Source organism: Boleophthalmus pectinirostris, unplaced genomic scaffold (assembly GCF_026225935.1).
Source record: "Boleophthalmus pectinirostris isolate CB_2022bp ecotype Guang Dong unplaced genomic scaffold, ASM2622593v1 HiC_scaffold_8, whole genome shotgun sequence".
Classification (NCBI taxonomy): domain Eukaryota; kingdom Metazoa; phylum Chordata; class Actinopteri; order Gobiiformes; family Gobiidae; genus Boleophthalmus; species Boleophthalmus pectinirostris.
Window position 1 is genome coordinate 32,100,556 of NW_026571515.1, and position 17,458 is coordinate 32,118,013.

At 38.3% G+C, this 17,458-nt stretch overlaps 1 protein-coding gene across 1 annotated transcript in view; it reads right to left on the reverse strand.

Annotated features, from left to right (window-relative positions):
- Nucleotides 1–12,581: 12,581 nt before the first annotated feature.
- grm4 (glutamate receptor, metabotropic 4) overlaps nt 12,582–17,458 on the reverse strand; it is an 83,705-nt gene continuing 78,828 nt past the window's right edge. Inside the window, exons 8-10 of the mRNA XM_020929526.2 lie at nt 16,441–17,376; nt 14,824–15,070; nt 12,582–12,631 (exon numbers count right to left, since the gene is read on the reverse strand). Coding sequence (XP_020785185.2) covers nt 12,582–12,631; nt 14,824–15,070; nt 16,441–17,376 — 1,233 coding nt within the window. The remainder of the gene's footprint in view (nt 12,632–14,823; nt 15,071–16,440; nt 17,377–17,458) is intronic.

A 17,458-nucleotide genomic window follows, 5' to 3' on the forward strand; every position in this document is an offset into this window, starting at 1 on the left:
TTTAATTAATGTATTTTGCCTATGTACATTTTTTGAGATAATAGACATAGCTTATGTTGCCATTGCTCAGACTGCTTCAAAAGGCATGCAGCAGAATGCCTCCATATCATTATTTTATTTACTCTGGTGATGGTAAACTACTACTGTAGCCACAGCTGCCCTGGGGCGGACCCTCTTGTGACTGGCGCCCCACTGTGGCACCTGATGACGAGATTACATACTACACCCTAATGTGATCCAGTGCTGACAATAAAAATCTGAGCTTTCATATGTTTGTTTGTATGTGATTAAAAAAAAAAAAAAATCACATTTCTTTATTTTAGTCATACACAGTTTTGCCAGAAAATGCCTCAGTCATCTCTTTGAATTAAGTATCTTACTAAATTCAACCTAAATGAGCTGTCCATTTTCTTTCTTCTTCTGTAATAGGTCAACATATCACCCCTAGTCCTTTTCATGAGGGGGCTTTTTGTCTGTAAATTGCATTCTAAATCTTGATCACATCTACCTCATGGCCTGTCTCAGTGCTCATTACTTGCAGATCTAAAGGCTGCGTTTGTGATTAATTTTCTTCTCACAGAAATAAGCAATGTGCTTTTAACACCCCGACTTTAGCACTCAGATTCTTCCCTTAATGCTTACGTCTACACCATTCGTGTTTAGACTGAAAAACAAATAGATACCTATAAGATTAAACTCCTTACTGGGATTGCAGAGTGATTCTAAGAGATGGCATTGTTCATTATCCAATAGGATCAACACCATACCATTGTAATATGGAAGTCTGAGATAGGCACAAACATGGCACAGACTTCGGTATTACTAGCAATAACACTTAAAATGCTGCTATGCCCCGTGGATTATTTTGCATTAGAGCAGGTATGGGAACCAATTTTTACTTCATGCTTTAACGGAACACTTTGTAAGTTTTTAGGTGGAGGGTCCAAAACCTTCTTTTCTCCATGGAGATATTGTTTTACCTGAAGTGTTCCACAGAATGGCATACGACTCTGGAGTGTCAATGGAAACAAGTAGTTAGCTGAATTCCACCTGAATTTTTGGCAAAAGAAACACAACAAAACACCTGCAAGTTCTGAGTATACCCCAGTATATAACCACCATCAGCTCTCATCCCAAAGCAACTCAAGTTTACAAAAGATGAAATGTTTAATAATTAGATGAAGACCATATTGATTTTTTTTTTTCCACAAAGTTGCTTTTTATATAGATGCCATGTACAATATACTTTCTAGGAAAAAGAAAAAAAATGGATACTTCAGTTTTAACTTGAACCTTATAGGCCCATGTAATGTTGTGATATCGTCAGAAACACAGCAATAGAAATGAAACATTTTTGGAGCAAATTGAAATTGTCAGCTGCCAAACCCATAGCTTCATAGATGCCTTTAGATTGTACTATTTATATGACTTGGCCCATTATACAGTTATATTTATCCAAAATCATCTTTTTTGCCAGCTTCTAACTTCAGTTGACCACTGTAAACCTAAAGAATGTTATCCAGTCACCTGGACTCAATCCATTGGCTTCTATGTAACTGTTTATGTCTGGCATGCTGAAAGTTTCTCTCAGGATCATTTGAGAAATGTGACTGTATTGTAAGCTCCACAAGATGGCAGTAGATTCCCTTCATTTTGAAATTTTAGCTGACTATGGGGTATCTCACTGAGAGTTCCAGCGCATTGTTGGCCTTCCTTATTAATGGTAAGGTTGACAGTAATTGTGTATGTCTAGACAGCGGATGAAATGCACCTGGCTTTTTAACATGCTCATAAGGTCCTCCTAAGTTTACTATCCTTTATAATTATTTTTGACACATCTTTTAGACACATTATTGGTTCATATGTCAAATGTATGTATTGTTATAATAATTGTACTCATCAAATATTTGGTTAGTGGCTAGTAAAATAGCTTGAATTCTATTAGGAAAATTTCATAGGATCTTTGTAATACGAAATATCTGTGTGTGAAGACTTTCTATCACTTCAGTGGCTCCTTATCTAGAAATCCTAGTCTATCACCACTAGAACACGCTTTAGCAACTTAACCATCCACTTAGCATGAACGCACAGCAGCCAGCAATTAAAATGGGCCAGAGAGACTATCAGTCTTTGAGCTGCTGTTTAACGACATTGCAGCAGAAGACCCACTTAGTTAGAATAGAGATGGGAGATAAACCCAGAGGAAGTGGGACTCCTTAGTTTCAACATTATGGAGCTCAAGATCTGATTGTGTTGAACAGCTCTAAACCACCTCAAATACAGTATCTTTAACTGGCACTAATGTTTTAATGAATGATGAATGAATTTATTTGCAGTATCTAGATTTAATCCTACAAACTGGATGATGTAACGTTTTGCCCATCATATTTTTCCTCATGATCTGGCTGAAATTATGGAGACAGATCACTCCTCCACACTGCAGTGGCCCACTACTCTTAACATCTTGCTCATAAACACTGGTTGAAGAATGGGTTAAATGCATTGGACAGATTTTCCCTTGGGCCAATTTAACAACAAACAAACAAACAAACAAAAAGTCCAATATCAAAGATTTTTTTTCTTTTTTTTTGTTGTCCCAGATTAGACCAGATTTCAATGTGCATGTATGATTTTTATGACCTATTGCTGGAGTATAATGCTGTTTTAATCACAAACTGAAGGGCTGGCTTCTCCAATTTAAGTATTATTGATTTTTATGACATAGTAATTTAGATTTTTAGTATATATTATTCCATTCTGTATTCCTTCACCCCAACTTCCCGAAATGCAGTTAGTTTGAAACTAACCACTGACTGTAAGCTATATAATAAATATATAGTTTACATATTCCCCTTTTCACTGAAATCCTAACTGAGTGAACATGAAAACATTCCCCTGGTGCTATTAGTACATTCTACGGTGTTTGTCATAGGTCATGAGGACAAGAGCAATCTAACAATTTCTAATCAAGCAGTCACTCTTCATCATCTCAACCTGACAGCTTTAAGTAGCCATAAATAAGTATGGGCTGAGCTCTCATTTGTCATGTGAGTCTGTGGTTGCTCTATATCTCCCCCTTTAGAGACCATAGCTCTTCTTTACAGCTGCTGCCTTAAGTAGGCAATGCGGCCGAATGACAGCAACAAATAATCCAGTGATGATAATGGGCCTCTGCTTCCTATGATGAAAGAGTCTGCTCATAAAAATACCTTTTTAAGCTTTCTTTTTATTAAGCAGCACTATCCTTAGTACCGTAACAGCATTTATTTTCCAATCTGCACTCTACAAACTGCCATGAAGACAACGTATGAACACACTATGGTAATTGTGGCCTATTTTTTATGAGCATAAATGTATTTTTTATTATTTATTTAACATGTCAGCTGTTTTGCAAATAATTTTACAGTTCTTTACATTATTTATTATGTTTATTGGGTTTTAAAGTGGCAGCAACCTTTTCAAAGACTTATTACCTTTTTTGTATTAAAGGCAGTATATTGTGCGTGACTCTGGCTTTTTTTTATTGCTTTAGAGGCCTTATTATTTCTAATAGTAAAAGTAGTTTTACAGGATGTGTCTTGGAAATATCCCAAATCCATAAGAAAGAATCAAAATCAGAATCATTTAGTTCAAAATCAGAATAGGTTATTTAATTATTTAAAAAAACAAAAAACAAAAACCTACAACCATCAATATTATCTCTAGTTTGAATAAAGTATTGGGTACTATTAAAGGAACTATATGTAGCCTGTGCTTTGCTTTTACTGTTTTAAATAGGTACTACAATCACTACTGAATCTGGGTTGCCAGGGCCTAAACCTGCAGATAGAAGACACATAAAAGTTTTTCTCAGTTCTCATTCAAATCAAGAATTCACTTAGAGGCTGCATAGACATTGATTCATGATTGGCTGCAGATGCTGGGGTTTAGCTGGTGAGGATTCAGATCAGACCTTTTTAGGTTTAAACCAACTGGATTTCCTCACTGAAATGTGCAATTGAAATGAGAGACACTCTTGCAAGAGTTATTCTGCTTTCTGATTGGACAATTGTTTTGAGAACCAAAACACCTAACACAGAATAAATGGGACATCATATCCAATGTTTTTGTCACTAAGACCATTAGTATCAATATCAGTAAAATCTATATTTAATTTCAACATGTTTGAAATTTGTGATTAGGAACACAAATGGCTGTAAAATCTTACATACAGGTCCTCTAAAACAGTGTATTTAAAAAAAAGAAAAACAAGCCCGCTTTTTTGTCTTTAGAATACTGTATTTTACGCACCATAGGGAGCGCTCATAAGCCTCCAACCCATCCAAAAACAACTGCTCGCCCTGCAATCCAGAGCACCCTATACAAGAATCCACTCGGGTGTCCCAGCATGACTTCGGTAAACTACAAAGCCGCACCATCCGCAACGCACGCAAACACGCATGGAGCAGACAGCAACCGCGCAGCAAAAAACACCCGCAGCCACACTCATAAGTCCACACGGATGAGGAATGGAACGGAGGACCGAACCGAAAAAGCGAGTGCAATGTGCCACTTCTAGCCACAACTGAACAACTGAGTGACTGCGAACACGCCAACAATCCAGCGGTCCCAGACAGCAGCCTCCCTACGTGCCACAATTGAACAAAGCCCAGAGTCACCTTGAACGCGCCAAACAAAGTCCGACTGACCCATCTAACTGTTGTTTCGTTTAAAGTCCGGTGCGGTTTATATGTGAAAAAAGTTTGAAAATAGACCATTCAATGACAGTGCGCCTTATAATCCAGAGCACCCTGTACATAAAATGTACTCCTTAGAGACAAATGGCCACACTAGTTGGTTGAGTGCATGTTTTAAAATAACTAAGCAGAAATGATATGCTGCTGTCAGTCTGAGAGCACTTCCAAAGTGCCATGGGAATGTGTGAGATGTCTTGAGGAGATCTTTTACCTCCCCTCGCTTTCAAAATGCTTTCTTTTTTGCCCAAGACTCATCAGTTCAAAACTGAGTCAGATTTTTCTGTGTATTTTTTTAAAAAAAATAACTTTTAGTATCTTAGAAAGTGCTACAATATATATTTGAAATATATAGATATTATTACTATCATGCCATTATACTATTATTCAACTAATATTGTATTTATATATTCAATAGACTTTTTAAACAAATTATTTACTTTACTTAAACGTTTGTCAGTTTTGTAAATTTCAGGTCCATTGCACTTATGCACTGAACATGGGACAATAAATTTGGGACAAAAAATACAGTATATTGACAACAATTTAATAAAAAGTTTGAATATGATTTTGGAGGTCTTTGTCATTCACCGCAATAAGCATTTCATTATATGCTCTATTTACTGAGAAAATAAAATTGGTTGAATAGTTCATTTGTCTAATTAGAATTTGAATTGTCATTTCTCATCTGAACAAAAACATGATAATTATTATCAAATGTCAAAGACCAAGAAGGTTGTATTTACTGAGTGACTTTTTAATACAATAATATGCTAAATATTGAGCTTAAAATTGTTTTTGTATTTTACCACATCATCCATAATCTTTCACTAAAGGGTGCCAGTGGGGCTAAAGGACTTCGCCCAAGCAGTCCGCTGCATTCATTTTAAAATTTGACTTTGTGTAACTATGCCTGGCAATATGGTGTTGTTTGTAATAATTTGTAACATCAACAAACCTCTCAAACAACATTTACAGTGTTTTTTCTTCTATTTTATCTGCAAGTCCAAATGCACATAGAGCCCATCTGAGGACATAAAACCAAATGAAAGACTAGTGTGAGGTCTTTGTTGACACATAATAATGATGGCAGCAGTTTGACTCTGATAAAGATGCCAAAACACACAGAGCTCTAATCTCAGGGGCGAAGCCATATTCTTCTAATAGACATGTGGGCAGAGCACAGACAGGACAGGTGGCAGAGAGGAATGCAAACTGTTTCACTGGATGGTGGCCACACAGCTTACATGCAAGCTGTTGCATGCTGACAGTGAAGAACTACTCCATACAGCACCATGACTGTAGTCAGCAGCACTATGATGAGAACTTGTGTGATTGGCCATCAAGAGGCTTTCATTTATCTTTTTGTACCAGTTTTAGTTCCTGGTGTATACATTTCTGATGCATTTAATTTACTCTCAAATGAAAATCCACATATCTACTGATGAAAGTTTGAGCCATACACTGCTCCCCTTGGTAAGTGAATTACTAACCATAAAGACAAATAGCCAGTCACAGCAGCAGATGCTCTGTTGAGGAATGGCAGACTGTTATTGGACGTTTACTGGGGAGAAAGGAAGCCAAAACAAGTGAAAGAGATTGGTGCAGGTGGAGCAGAAGTAATTGACCTTAGAAGCACTACTTTATCTTCATTTCAAAACAATTCACTAGCATCATGTGATCAATAGCAGCGTTCCACTCGGCAGTGGCTTCATACAAGAATTGTTTTCTTGTGACAGGTCATAAAAGCTTCAGTTGTTCATATTACCTTACAAGTTTACTGCTAAGAATGAATCACAATTATGCAAAATGTTTTAAAGGTTAAGGTATAGTCCTGGAGCTAAGCTTTTTCAGGTTTTATCCTATTTTGCATATTTTACGTTGATGAGGGTAAACAGGAGGAGAACAAACTCCACAGGCCTGGTATTTAACCTGGGGCTTTCTTACTGTGAGGCGCTACAGCTGGCCGTCTAGATAGATCTTACATTTTAGTGTTTTGTATAAAATCTTGCATTGATATTCACATATACATATTCCAAACTGTTAGCCTGGTTCATCAGTCGGTTTCACTTCGTAGAAACCGTCTGACCGCACAGTGTTAGAATTTGTTCGCTCAATGGTATGCGGGTACTTTTTTCATTTAACTATTATATTAAGCTTTTCCCAAATTCTGTACGAAGGAAGGAAATAACGTCTTTCGCCTTGATAAAATTCACCAAACATTCTCTTTATTCCGGCTTTGAATCCTCAGTCTCGGGAATCGTTGACAACGCAGAATATATGGCTTTTCGCTGATTGGCTGGTGCCCAAACTTGCTCTTCTGGGGTTTTTGTGAACTGTCTAGTGTATTCTGATTCCTGACCTGGTTACTGGAGAGAAATTAAATTGAGCAGAGGCACTAGGTGGCGCCAGCCTGGCTGACAAACAGTGCCAGCAAATCTAAAAATACTGACCAGTGAAGGGGTCAGTCGCCCTAAATCTGTATATCTCTTGCGCATACAGTAGACTCTTCTTTATGACACAGTGAGGGCGGGACTTACACTCAACACATCCAGTATGATTGAGGCGTCACAACCTTCATACAGTGATCCAAATGGTTGGAGGCTGCTCATTAATATAGATGGGGTTTTTATAGGAATGGCTGTCGGACTAAATTATTCAGAGGGTTCAGGGAGACGTATGGGCCAGGCCTTCTAGTAGCACTGCTAACTGAACACATAAATACCTTGTGTGCAGCAGGTGAAGCAGAGAAGAAATGTGCTGAACGAGTGAAGAGTAATGGCACTGAGTCCTGACAGTGCTTAATCATGAACTGTAATGGTGTCACCAAGGTAGCGGCAACCATACACAAGCCCACAACAATATCTTTGGATTTATAATGGCGTTAAAGTCAGCCTGCATGTGTGACAGCATCTGTGCATAATGTTTGAATTAGCCTTACATATATATTTGCGTGTTTCATTGTGCCCATTTCTTATTTTTTCTTGCTGATGTTGTGGACCAGCTTTCAAGCAAATGTGTATGGTACTGTGTAACACACAGTGAGTCTTCTGTAATACTAATGATAGTAATTAAAGCCACTTTAGAATACACTGGCACTTACCTCATTGCTAAACTATTAGATTAGTTGTAGAACTCCTAAACTATTGAAGCTCTTTAACTGTTTGAAAAGGCAGACAGCTGAGTGGCTATGTGGCTAGCACTCAGACTTAGCAGCCAGAAGATTTCAGGTTTGTCTGGGTTTACCTGTGTAGAGTTTGCATGTTTCTCCCCATGAATGGGTTTCTTCCAAGCAATCCAGTTCCCATCATCAACCCAAAACTTGCACAGTAGGTAAAATCCTCCATCTAAAGCAGGCCTGAACAAGCACTGCTCCTGACAAGTTTCCCCAGCAGCATTGCAAGATGGGTCAAATGCATAGGACAAATTTCCCTGCGGAAATATAAAAATGTCATAACACAACTCCAGGGTTAGTGTTGTTGTTTTTGATGAGGAAATAACATGATAACAGTTTAAAAGCAAAAAAAGTTGTTAATATTATAGGATATTTTAGGATGTGCAGTTACAGTAAAAAATATTATTTTTGACAGGCCATACGTCCACCAAAATGAAAACTAAAACATTTCACATTTTTTTAAATTAGCCCTGCTCTGTGACTCTGATGAAATGTCATTACTAGAATGACTTTTAGTCTCAGACATGAATTTTCACTCTCTGTAAATTTAAATAGCCCTGTCCTACTGCTATTTATCTTTCTCCAATAAGGTTTCATTATGCTGTCGCGCAGTTAATATTATGTGAGGTCCAGGAAAAAGGTGCTATTATCCATAATGAGTTTCTTCTTGAGTAATTTAAATGTCCATTGCAGATAGATGCTCATTTGAATTTCAATTATTAAATTCAAATACACGGAGTTTTCAATCTAATTGTTTGATGAGGCATGTGTAAAGAACCTGTCTGGTTGGGTGTAATCACAGTAAAGTATGTGTACATGTACTGTAATGCAATATACAAGCTTAAAGTCCATATGTCATTTGAGAAACATATCCTATAAATAGACTTAAGATAAGAAAACCAAACAGAAATCCAATTACATATTCCTTTATTTTGTTGCTGGAATTATAACATGTCTAATACCAAAGTGGATTAAAGAAGTAAATTATAAAGGTAATCCTTACAGTCCAGTTCTTCTATGCCCCATACTGACAGAAAATGGCCTCTTAAAACAAGTTTTAACTGTGTTTAACACTGTGTTTCTTTGATAACTAGTTATGTCAGTTTAAATCTAATAATATTTATATTGGATAAAAAGCTTTCAGTTATACTCCTTTTGGATATTTCTTCTGAATATAAAAACAACCTAATCGCCATAATTTTTAAACAATCTATTATTATAAGTTTTGATGTTTTCTATATTTCTGTCTTTTCTGCCAAATAACGTATAACCAAACAGTATACAGATCATTTTTTTCTTTGCCCTCATACCCTGCGCCCACACTCTCATCACTCACAGGAAAGCCCCGTCTAGTGGCAGCATTAGCTTACGGAAGCCACATCAGTCAGTCAGTGTAGGGCATGCATGAAGCCGAGATTAATGGAACGCCACGCAGTGTGGTACTATGCAAAGCCCTTATATGTTTGACAAAAAGGGCATCCAACATGTGTTAGACCTCAAAGACAACAAACATTTTGACCCTTTAGCTTTTATCACACTGTGCTTTATGATGCAGCCCATTAATGATGCATAAATTCAATCTGCACACACCAACCGACTATCAGTGCTATAAAAATACAGCTGTAGTAATGTCTTTTCCTGGGGACAAAATAAAATGCACACTTTCTGGTAGAGCAGCAGAGGGCAAATATTAAAGTGATATTTCAAAACACAGACTTTTTATTTTCCACATTGAACAAATAGTATTATGTTATGGCGTAATTCATTAGTGACACTGAAGCGTAGAGAAGGTAAAATGCTGGCAAGTTGTCTGTATTGCTTGAAGTTGTATTTTAGAAAAGAGTGGATACAAGGCTACATAGGACGTGGTTACCTCTATTATAATCTCACCTGTATTTATATGTAAGTCTGTATCTATATTTATATCCACGTCTCCACAACACCTGTATTTTTATTTTTATTAAATTATTCCTCCCTCTTGCAGGTTTTATAAGGTGCAAAGATGCCAGGTGGTCATTAATGTGTGCATGCGCTTAGTGTGTCCCTGGGTGCTGTCCTGCAATTAAGAAGCAGTTGCAAAGACTGTACTGAGATAAGCCCAGTGGCACAAAGTCTCCAACCAAAAACCCCTAAAGGTAAGCAGTCTATAATGAATGGCTGGTCTGTGATTAATAATGGGCTACTCAGTCTTATTTTTGCTATGAATCATAACACATTCTTTCAACATTTGTCTTGGGAGGTAGTAGGAAGTCAAGGGAAATGTCTGCAGGAGAAAAGCTTAAATTGCATAGTCTGTCCCTTGTCTTCAGAACTGTTCCTACAGCTGTTCATCATCTGTCATGTGTTTGAGCTACACATGGTATCTCCACATTCTTTAATCAATGCACTGATATGAATTTAAATTATTTTTGTTCAGTTACAAAGCGAATAGCCAAAGAAAACAAACCCAAAAACACACTGTATATACAACTGCTTATAAGCCATAGATTGAATATGAGCCATAGCTGAACTCAGATTCTAGATAGTTCACAGGCAAATGCTACTATCTGTTAGAGGTAGGAATTCTTCAAACATCCAACACCTGTTCTTTATCTTTGGGCCCTACCCTTTGTCAATTGCACCAAAGCCTTCAAATACCTTAAGATTCAGGGCCAATTCCATCTTTTTTTCTCCCTCCATCACTCTCATAGTGATGTTGGTGATTTGTATTGTCTTTTTGTAAGAAATGTCAGAAGAATTACGCAATTATTATGTATAATATTTTTCTCTTTGTCTCCAGACAGTTCCCGATTACCTGCTAAATTCTACAGTGTTGTGGTACAGTAGTGAGATTGAAAGTGCTGACTATATCAGGAGATATAAAAGCAGCTTCAGGTCAAATTGTTGCAAGATAAAATGTTTGATCTCACTTTCCAACTGATCTGATCCATACTGTTAAATAATTTAACAATATCTTATGTGTTTCCAGGCAGTAGTCTAATGTTGTCATGATTTGTGAAAGACAAGCACATCACACAATAGTACCAAAACAATCTTTTATTAGAAATATCTTGTATAAAAATGAACATGCTCTACATATTTTCTTTTTCTATAGATAATTCATAAATATCCAGGCACTGTAATTATTTTTAGCTTTCAGTATTTTAATAATTCAGTACATAAAGCAGACATGATCAATCCATTTAATAACATACATTAAACTTGCCATTTAATTTCAGTCATCACTTACATATTCTATTTTGTAACACAGACAAAGTGTTTTAGAAAAATAAAACGGGGCTGTGGCAATAAAAGCAAGAAATGATCATATTTCACAAACACAAACAATCCCACAAACAATACTTGATCAAATGAAAAAACAACACTTGCCGCAACATCTCAGACTTTTGTTGTTGCTGAGAGTTGAGAGATTTATTCACTGAATTAGTTCAAATTCTCCGCAGTAGTTTTCCTTCTGGACGTCCTGCTGCTCTCAAATTGGTCACATGACTTTATGGATTTTGGACATGCAACATACAGATTTTTGCATTGCTGAAGGTAACAATAGAGACAAAGTCCAGCGTTACGGACAAATGTGATTGGAAACACCTTGAGAGATTGTACACCAAGAAATGTACACTGAGGCCAATGTGGTCAGACTCAAAACACCATGAGTGAAATCATGGACAGACTAATGTTATGAAGCTTATGAGGCACAGGATGAGAGCATAGGTCCTTGTTTATTAAGCATGCTGTTTTTATGCATACTTTGAGCATTGTAATATATATTTATTTGAACATCTAGTAAATATATTGCAGCAGTTTGTGTCATAATTATGTCAGTATGCTGGGAATGGAATGTAGCACTTTTTGGCAACTTGACTTGAGAATGTATGCAGCATAATAAAGAAGGACCAAGAAATATGAGATGTTAAAGTATGAATCATCAAGTTTTGTACGACTGCTCCTTTAGTGCTTGAAATGAGTCTTTTATTCAGCAGGTGTAACCCAGAGAGGAAATGGTCCGACTCGACATCTCCACTTGTGAATGACAACCGTGACAAATGTTGCATTCCATAGACGTTGACAATACAGCACAGTACACGTGACGCTCCCACAAGCATGCTCTGGGACTGTACACTAGGATTGCCAAGAGATGATGCCCTTGTCATCATCATCAGTTTTATGCAAGAACTAAAAAAAAAAATATAATGATCCACGGCTCTTGATTGTGTGGCTTAACTTAATGTACTATAAGGCATGTACAGTTTGGAGAGTACTGCAGCTTCCAGCTCCAAAAATAATGACTATTAATGTTTCCTTTGTCAACTGCATTTGGCTCGAGCAAAAACAGAAGTTGCCTCTGTTTTTGTCGAAGTAAGTCAGATGCCTCAGTCTCGCGGAGAACTGAAAGCGTGTGCTGTAAAATTTCAGAAGGAAAACATACTGTAGGCTCCAGGTAGTTCTCTTGACTTGCACTCGGAAAGCTTACACATGTCTTCCAAAGGGTGGCAAGAGAAAAATGAACTGTCTAGTATGCCTTATCAGCATCCATTAATCTCTCATATTCGTATACATTTTGGCATTTGAAGTCTTTTGCTGTGACATCCTCTTTCTGCTTAGTCAAGTCTTGGAAATCCTCCAATGTCTTCAGCACAGAAGACCTCTTGATCTCTTGCCTCAGTGTGGAGTTCTTAGATGGCATGGTTACTGTAGCTTATGTATGTCTGCTTCGACGCCAGAACTGTAGGATACAAAAGAAAGAGTTAAAAGCAGTCATTTTACTAGTTTAACTACTCGGTGGAGCTTTTTTTTTTTAATCATTTTATTGTTGCTTGAGAACTTTAATGTCATTAGTCTCAAAACAAGTTAATAATTAAAAAAAAAAAAAATTTATATTTATTTGACAATGGCAATAAAGAGCAGAGACGACATAATATAACTTGTCTGAGACTGGAATCGAGCCGGGCACACAGCCTGACATGTGCAGCAGTTACTGGTCAGTAGAGATTGACCAATATGCATTTTGTCATGGCCGATGCCGATACTGCCATTACGCTAAAAAGGGGCAAATATTGGTCTGATATATTTGCCAACCGATATATCGGTCTAGCTCTACTGGTCAGAGCAGTTATATTTTGAAAATGTATGATATTTTTTGACACACTGAACATGTAGATATGACAATTTTCAATAGTTTCAATAGATACCAATACAAAATAATAAAGCAGACTAATGGATATTTTGCTCACAGCTGTTAATTTTGTATTATTTTACCAAGCAGATCACAAAGGTATTGTAAAATGTAACCCATTCAGATGCAGTTCTCGCCCCATGCATGGCCTCTCTGTTGATCTGCATCAAGCAAAAGCATGCGTCAGGTGTGTGGTTAAAACGTCTTAGTGCTCAGGCAGTATGTGATCCATCTTGGACATCAAGTGTTGTCATTAAAATGTGCTATTTATTCCTGAAATAACAGCTGTGAACAAAACATATAGAAGCTGTAGTCTGGGTCTACACTGTTGGTCAGAGGTAGGCATACCTGTGTGCTGGTGCAGCCATGCTGATATGCAATATTTTTCTAAAGTTTTAAATGCTAAGAAGGAGGTAAATCAGTTCTGAATATACAACTGTCTTCAGCCAGCATGCTTCGAGGGGAATCACATGACCAATCTGCCAATCTTCCCACCACTGCCCTGGCTGATTGAATATGTCAGAGGGGATGAATCCAATCAGAAGACAGCTGAAAGCCAAAGTCAGGGCAGGGGACATGTAATGGTGAGTGTGCCTGTGTATTTGTCAGTGCCATGGTGGCTGGGTGAACGGGCCCCTATTCCCACCATTTCATCCAAAGCATCTTCTCAGAGAAAAGCATTGATAAATGGACCTTATTTGAATATTTATGTGCTGCAAGGCCAAGATAAAGAATAGATGGTCCAGAAAGAATTGAAGCTGGCAGCCTCATCTGTCTTTTCCTGTTCACTCTTATTGTTGTTGTTGTTCCATTACTGCAAATTCTTTTTTTGTCAACAAGGAAACAAATTACAGGGGACACGTGGCTATCGCCTGTCTTCTGCTCTCAGGCTGAGTGGTGTCATCTTCCCACATTAGCAGATTTTACCAAACTGATTGACCATTTTACAGCACTGCACACTAATATTGCCTCTCCGAGTCAATGTCTGATGGTCAAGTAGGATTTGTGAGGGTGTGATTACTGCCTTGTCATATTAAGATTGGTGCATTTTAGTCATGGGCAGCCCAAATGCCAGTGAACTGAACAGGCAGGCAGGAGTGTTATGGTGAATACTGGCAGACAAAACATTAAGACAGAAGTGGGTTATTTTTAACATGGTTACCTGAGTCTAAAGTCCCTCACAAGGCTCCCCTCCCTCTACACAGTCTGATACGTAAGCACAAAGAGTATTTGTTAGTCATACCTCACGTCAAACACTAGAATCAGCAGAATAGAGTGGGGCTAACCTGAGATAACTAGCCAAAAAAGATACACACATGCAAGTGTCTCCAGACATTTTTGAGCTACATGTCTTTTCAGAATAAAAATCGGGAGGCTGATAATGATTAACACCATGTTACTTGAATTTTAGTCTGCCCATAATCCCACAGGGATCATGTATTAAATCTTATTTTCCCATTGTATGCAAACTTTTAAAAATTGTATTCATTAAATACTTTTCCAAACAAGGGTTCTTGCATTTAACAAAAAATTAATGCATCATTTTAAAATATCTTTGTACAGATGTCATTTATTCTGTCAGTAGCATGCACACTGCTCAGTCCAATGTGAAATTCTGTTTATGTTTGTGCCTGTAGAAAAGAGAAATTGCAATCAGCAATATACTTTTAAAATCCTTCATTTTTACTTTATTTGTGCTTTAGTCCTTGTCCTGTTAGCATCTCCCCAGGCAGGATACCAACCTTGTGTTTCCAGACTTTCACAGAGTTCAGACTTGGCTTCTCCGTTGGGCCGCAGACCGCCTTTGGGGTTGAACTTGTTGGACATCGTTGCTGCGGTGACCACCGCCTTCAGGCTGCGCTTGCGCTTGGGCACGTTCTGCTCTGGATGAACCAGAACTACGTAGACTTTAGGCATGTAGAGCATGCCCAGTGACACAGATGCACTGAGGCTTACAGAGATGGTTAAGGTTGTGGTCTGGATGTACATCTATTAAAATAGACAGAAAACAAAAGATATTTCAGAATAAACATATATTGTGTTCTATTTCTTTGAATGTTTTAGGGAAACTTGTGCTCCCTTGTGGTGTATGCATTGTGTGTATGTTCTGTCCTGAGGGCTGACAAAATGACATCAGTGTGTGCACTGTGAAGCCACCAACAGCTGTAACTCACAGCTGGGCAGCAAATCTAATGCCACAGGCAACGAATGTGGAACAGAGATGCGCATATTAACAGGATCTGCAATGATTTTCAAGATTTATTCACTTATTATAAGCAAATCTCAGCTAATGGCTTCAATAACAGTTATTGTTTTCTACTTTTCCCAAATCATCCCATTTGCAACTCTTAATTACAACTAAGAAAAAGTGGATACCAATGCCTGAGGTCATGTGAACTTGAAGAAAAGCCATAAAAGAGTGTGGTGCAAGCCCAGCTGGTAACATTGTTTCGCCTGAGGTTTGGTCTGACATTAAATTTACAGACATCATAAATGAATCTTTTGGCAATAGCTAAATCCCCAACATGCCTATTTCAAATGGTGTTTCTAAGCATGGGGTTGTGGTAAACATATATTCTATTTAGAGATCACAAGATATTATATAAATCAAGTAACACTATTGCATATAGGCTGAATATCAAATCCATGATACATGGTAGCAAACCTCTCCCCAAATAACAAAACAAACAAATCAAACCCACAATTAAGGAGAGCATCTCTGAACTAAAAAAACTTGTATAGATTTATGTCACCACTGTACACACCATATGCACAACATATACTAAGTATGTTGTTCAAATTAAATATTGTAAAGTTTATGATATAATGCCTATGATTTCAAGTGTCATTTGATGTACATTTATGCTGTACAAGATATCAAACAAAGGCCCAAAGCCATGTCTGTAAAAGGGTGCTCGCGTGAAGAGAGTGAGAGGGCAGAGTGTTCTTCTGCTCCAGCACATGAGCGCTACTTGCTGATGGAGGGGAGTGTTGTAATCTCCTGAGAAGATTACACATGGCCTGGGGTGAGTGGGGAACAATATTGCTCCCCCTCTGGAGTTTAGAGTGGAGTCACTCTGTGAGGGGAGCCAGGACCCTTGTCCACTTCCATCAGCCCTGGTGACATGAATTTTCTCTGACACGGAGATATGATTGCCAATCTGCTCCATCGGCACAGAAAAGTACGAAGACCAAGACAGAAACCTCAGCAATCCTCTACCAACTTCTCAAGTTAACATTGTTTTGTTTTTCTCTGAAACAAACTCTTTAATACAGAATACACACTCATACAGAAACCACAATACTGACCATAAAGACCAAATACCAAATAAAACATTGTGCAACGCTGAAGTGCTTACCTTTTCCGCTGACTGCGAAGTTCCAAAGAAAATGGGAATGAAAGCGAGCCATACTATACATGTTGTGTACATGGTGAAGCCGATGGGCTTGGCCTCATTGAAGGTCTCTGGGACGCCTCTGGTTTTGATGGCATATACTGTGCAGGTGACCATCAGCAGCATGCTGTAGCCCAGCAGGCAGATTAGCGAGAGGTCTGATATGTCACATTTCAGGACTCCACGCGACATCTCTGGGTTGGCTGTGCGCTGGTCCTCATAATCGATGATGGCTTGAGATGGGTCAACTCCAAACCAGATGCATACACCCAGGAGCTGCACTGATATAAGGCTGAATGTGATGACTAACTGGGAGGCTGGGGAGATGAACCTAGGTGCACTAACTGACATTTTTCCCTGCTCAAAGATTCTGTAGATCCTATTTGTCTTTGTCAGCAGGGCAGCATAACTTATGCTCATCCCCAAGCCAAGGAAAATCCTTCTCAGAGAGCATATAAAGACGTCAGGGGTGGAGATCATGAGGAAGGTGGTAGCGTAGCACAGGAAGATGCCTGTCAGCAGAACATAACTCAATTCTCGGCCTGAAGCCTTCACAATAGGTGTGTCATTGTAGCGCACAAATGTGGCAACCACAAACAGGGTAGCCATGATGCCCAGCACAGCAATTAGCACAGGGATCACTGCCCATGGGGAGTTCCACTCCAGCTTGACAATGGGGATGGGCACACAGCCAGTGTGGTTTTCATTTGGCCTCAAATCAAAACGGCACATCTTGCATGTGTATGTGTCTGCTTGATACTGGTAACCATCGCAGTTCTCGCAATGCCAGCAACATGGAATGCCCTTCACTATCTTCTTGCGCTGCCCTGGACGACAGGGCTGGCTACAGATGGAAGAGGGAATATCTTGTGTTCCACCAGGCCACTGCATCTCATTGATCTGAAAAACAAAACAAACAAAAAAAAAAAAAACATTTTAGTTATGGGGACATACACTTTGTACAAAAAACATAATGAAGAAA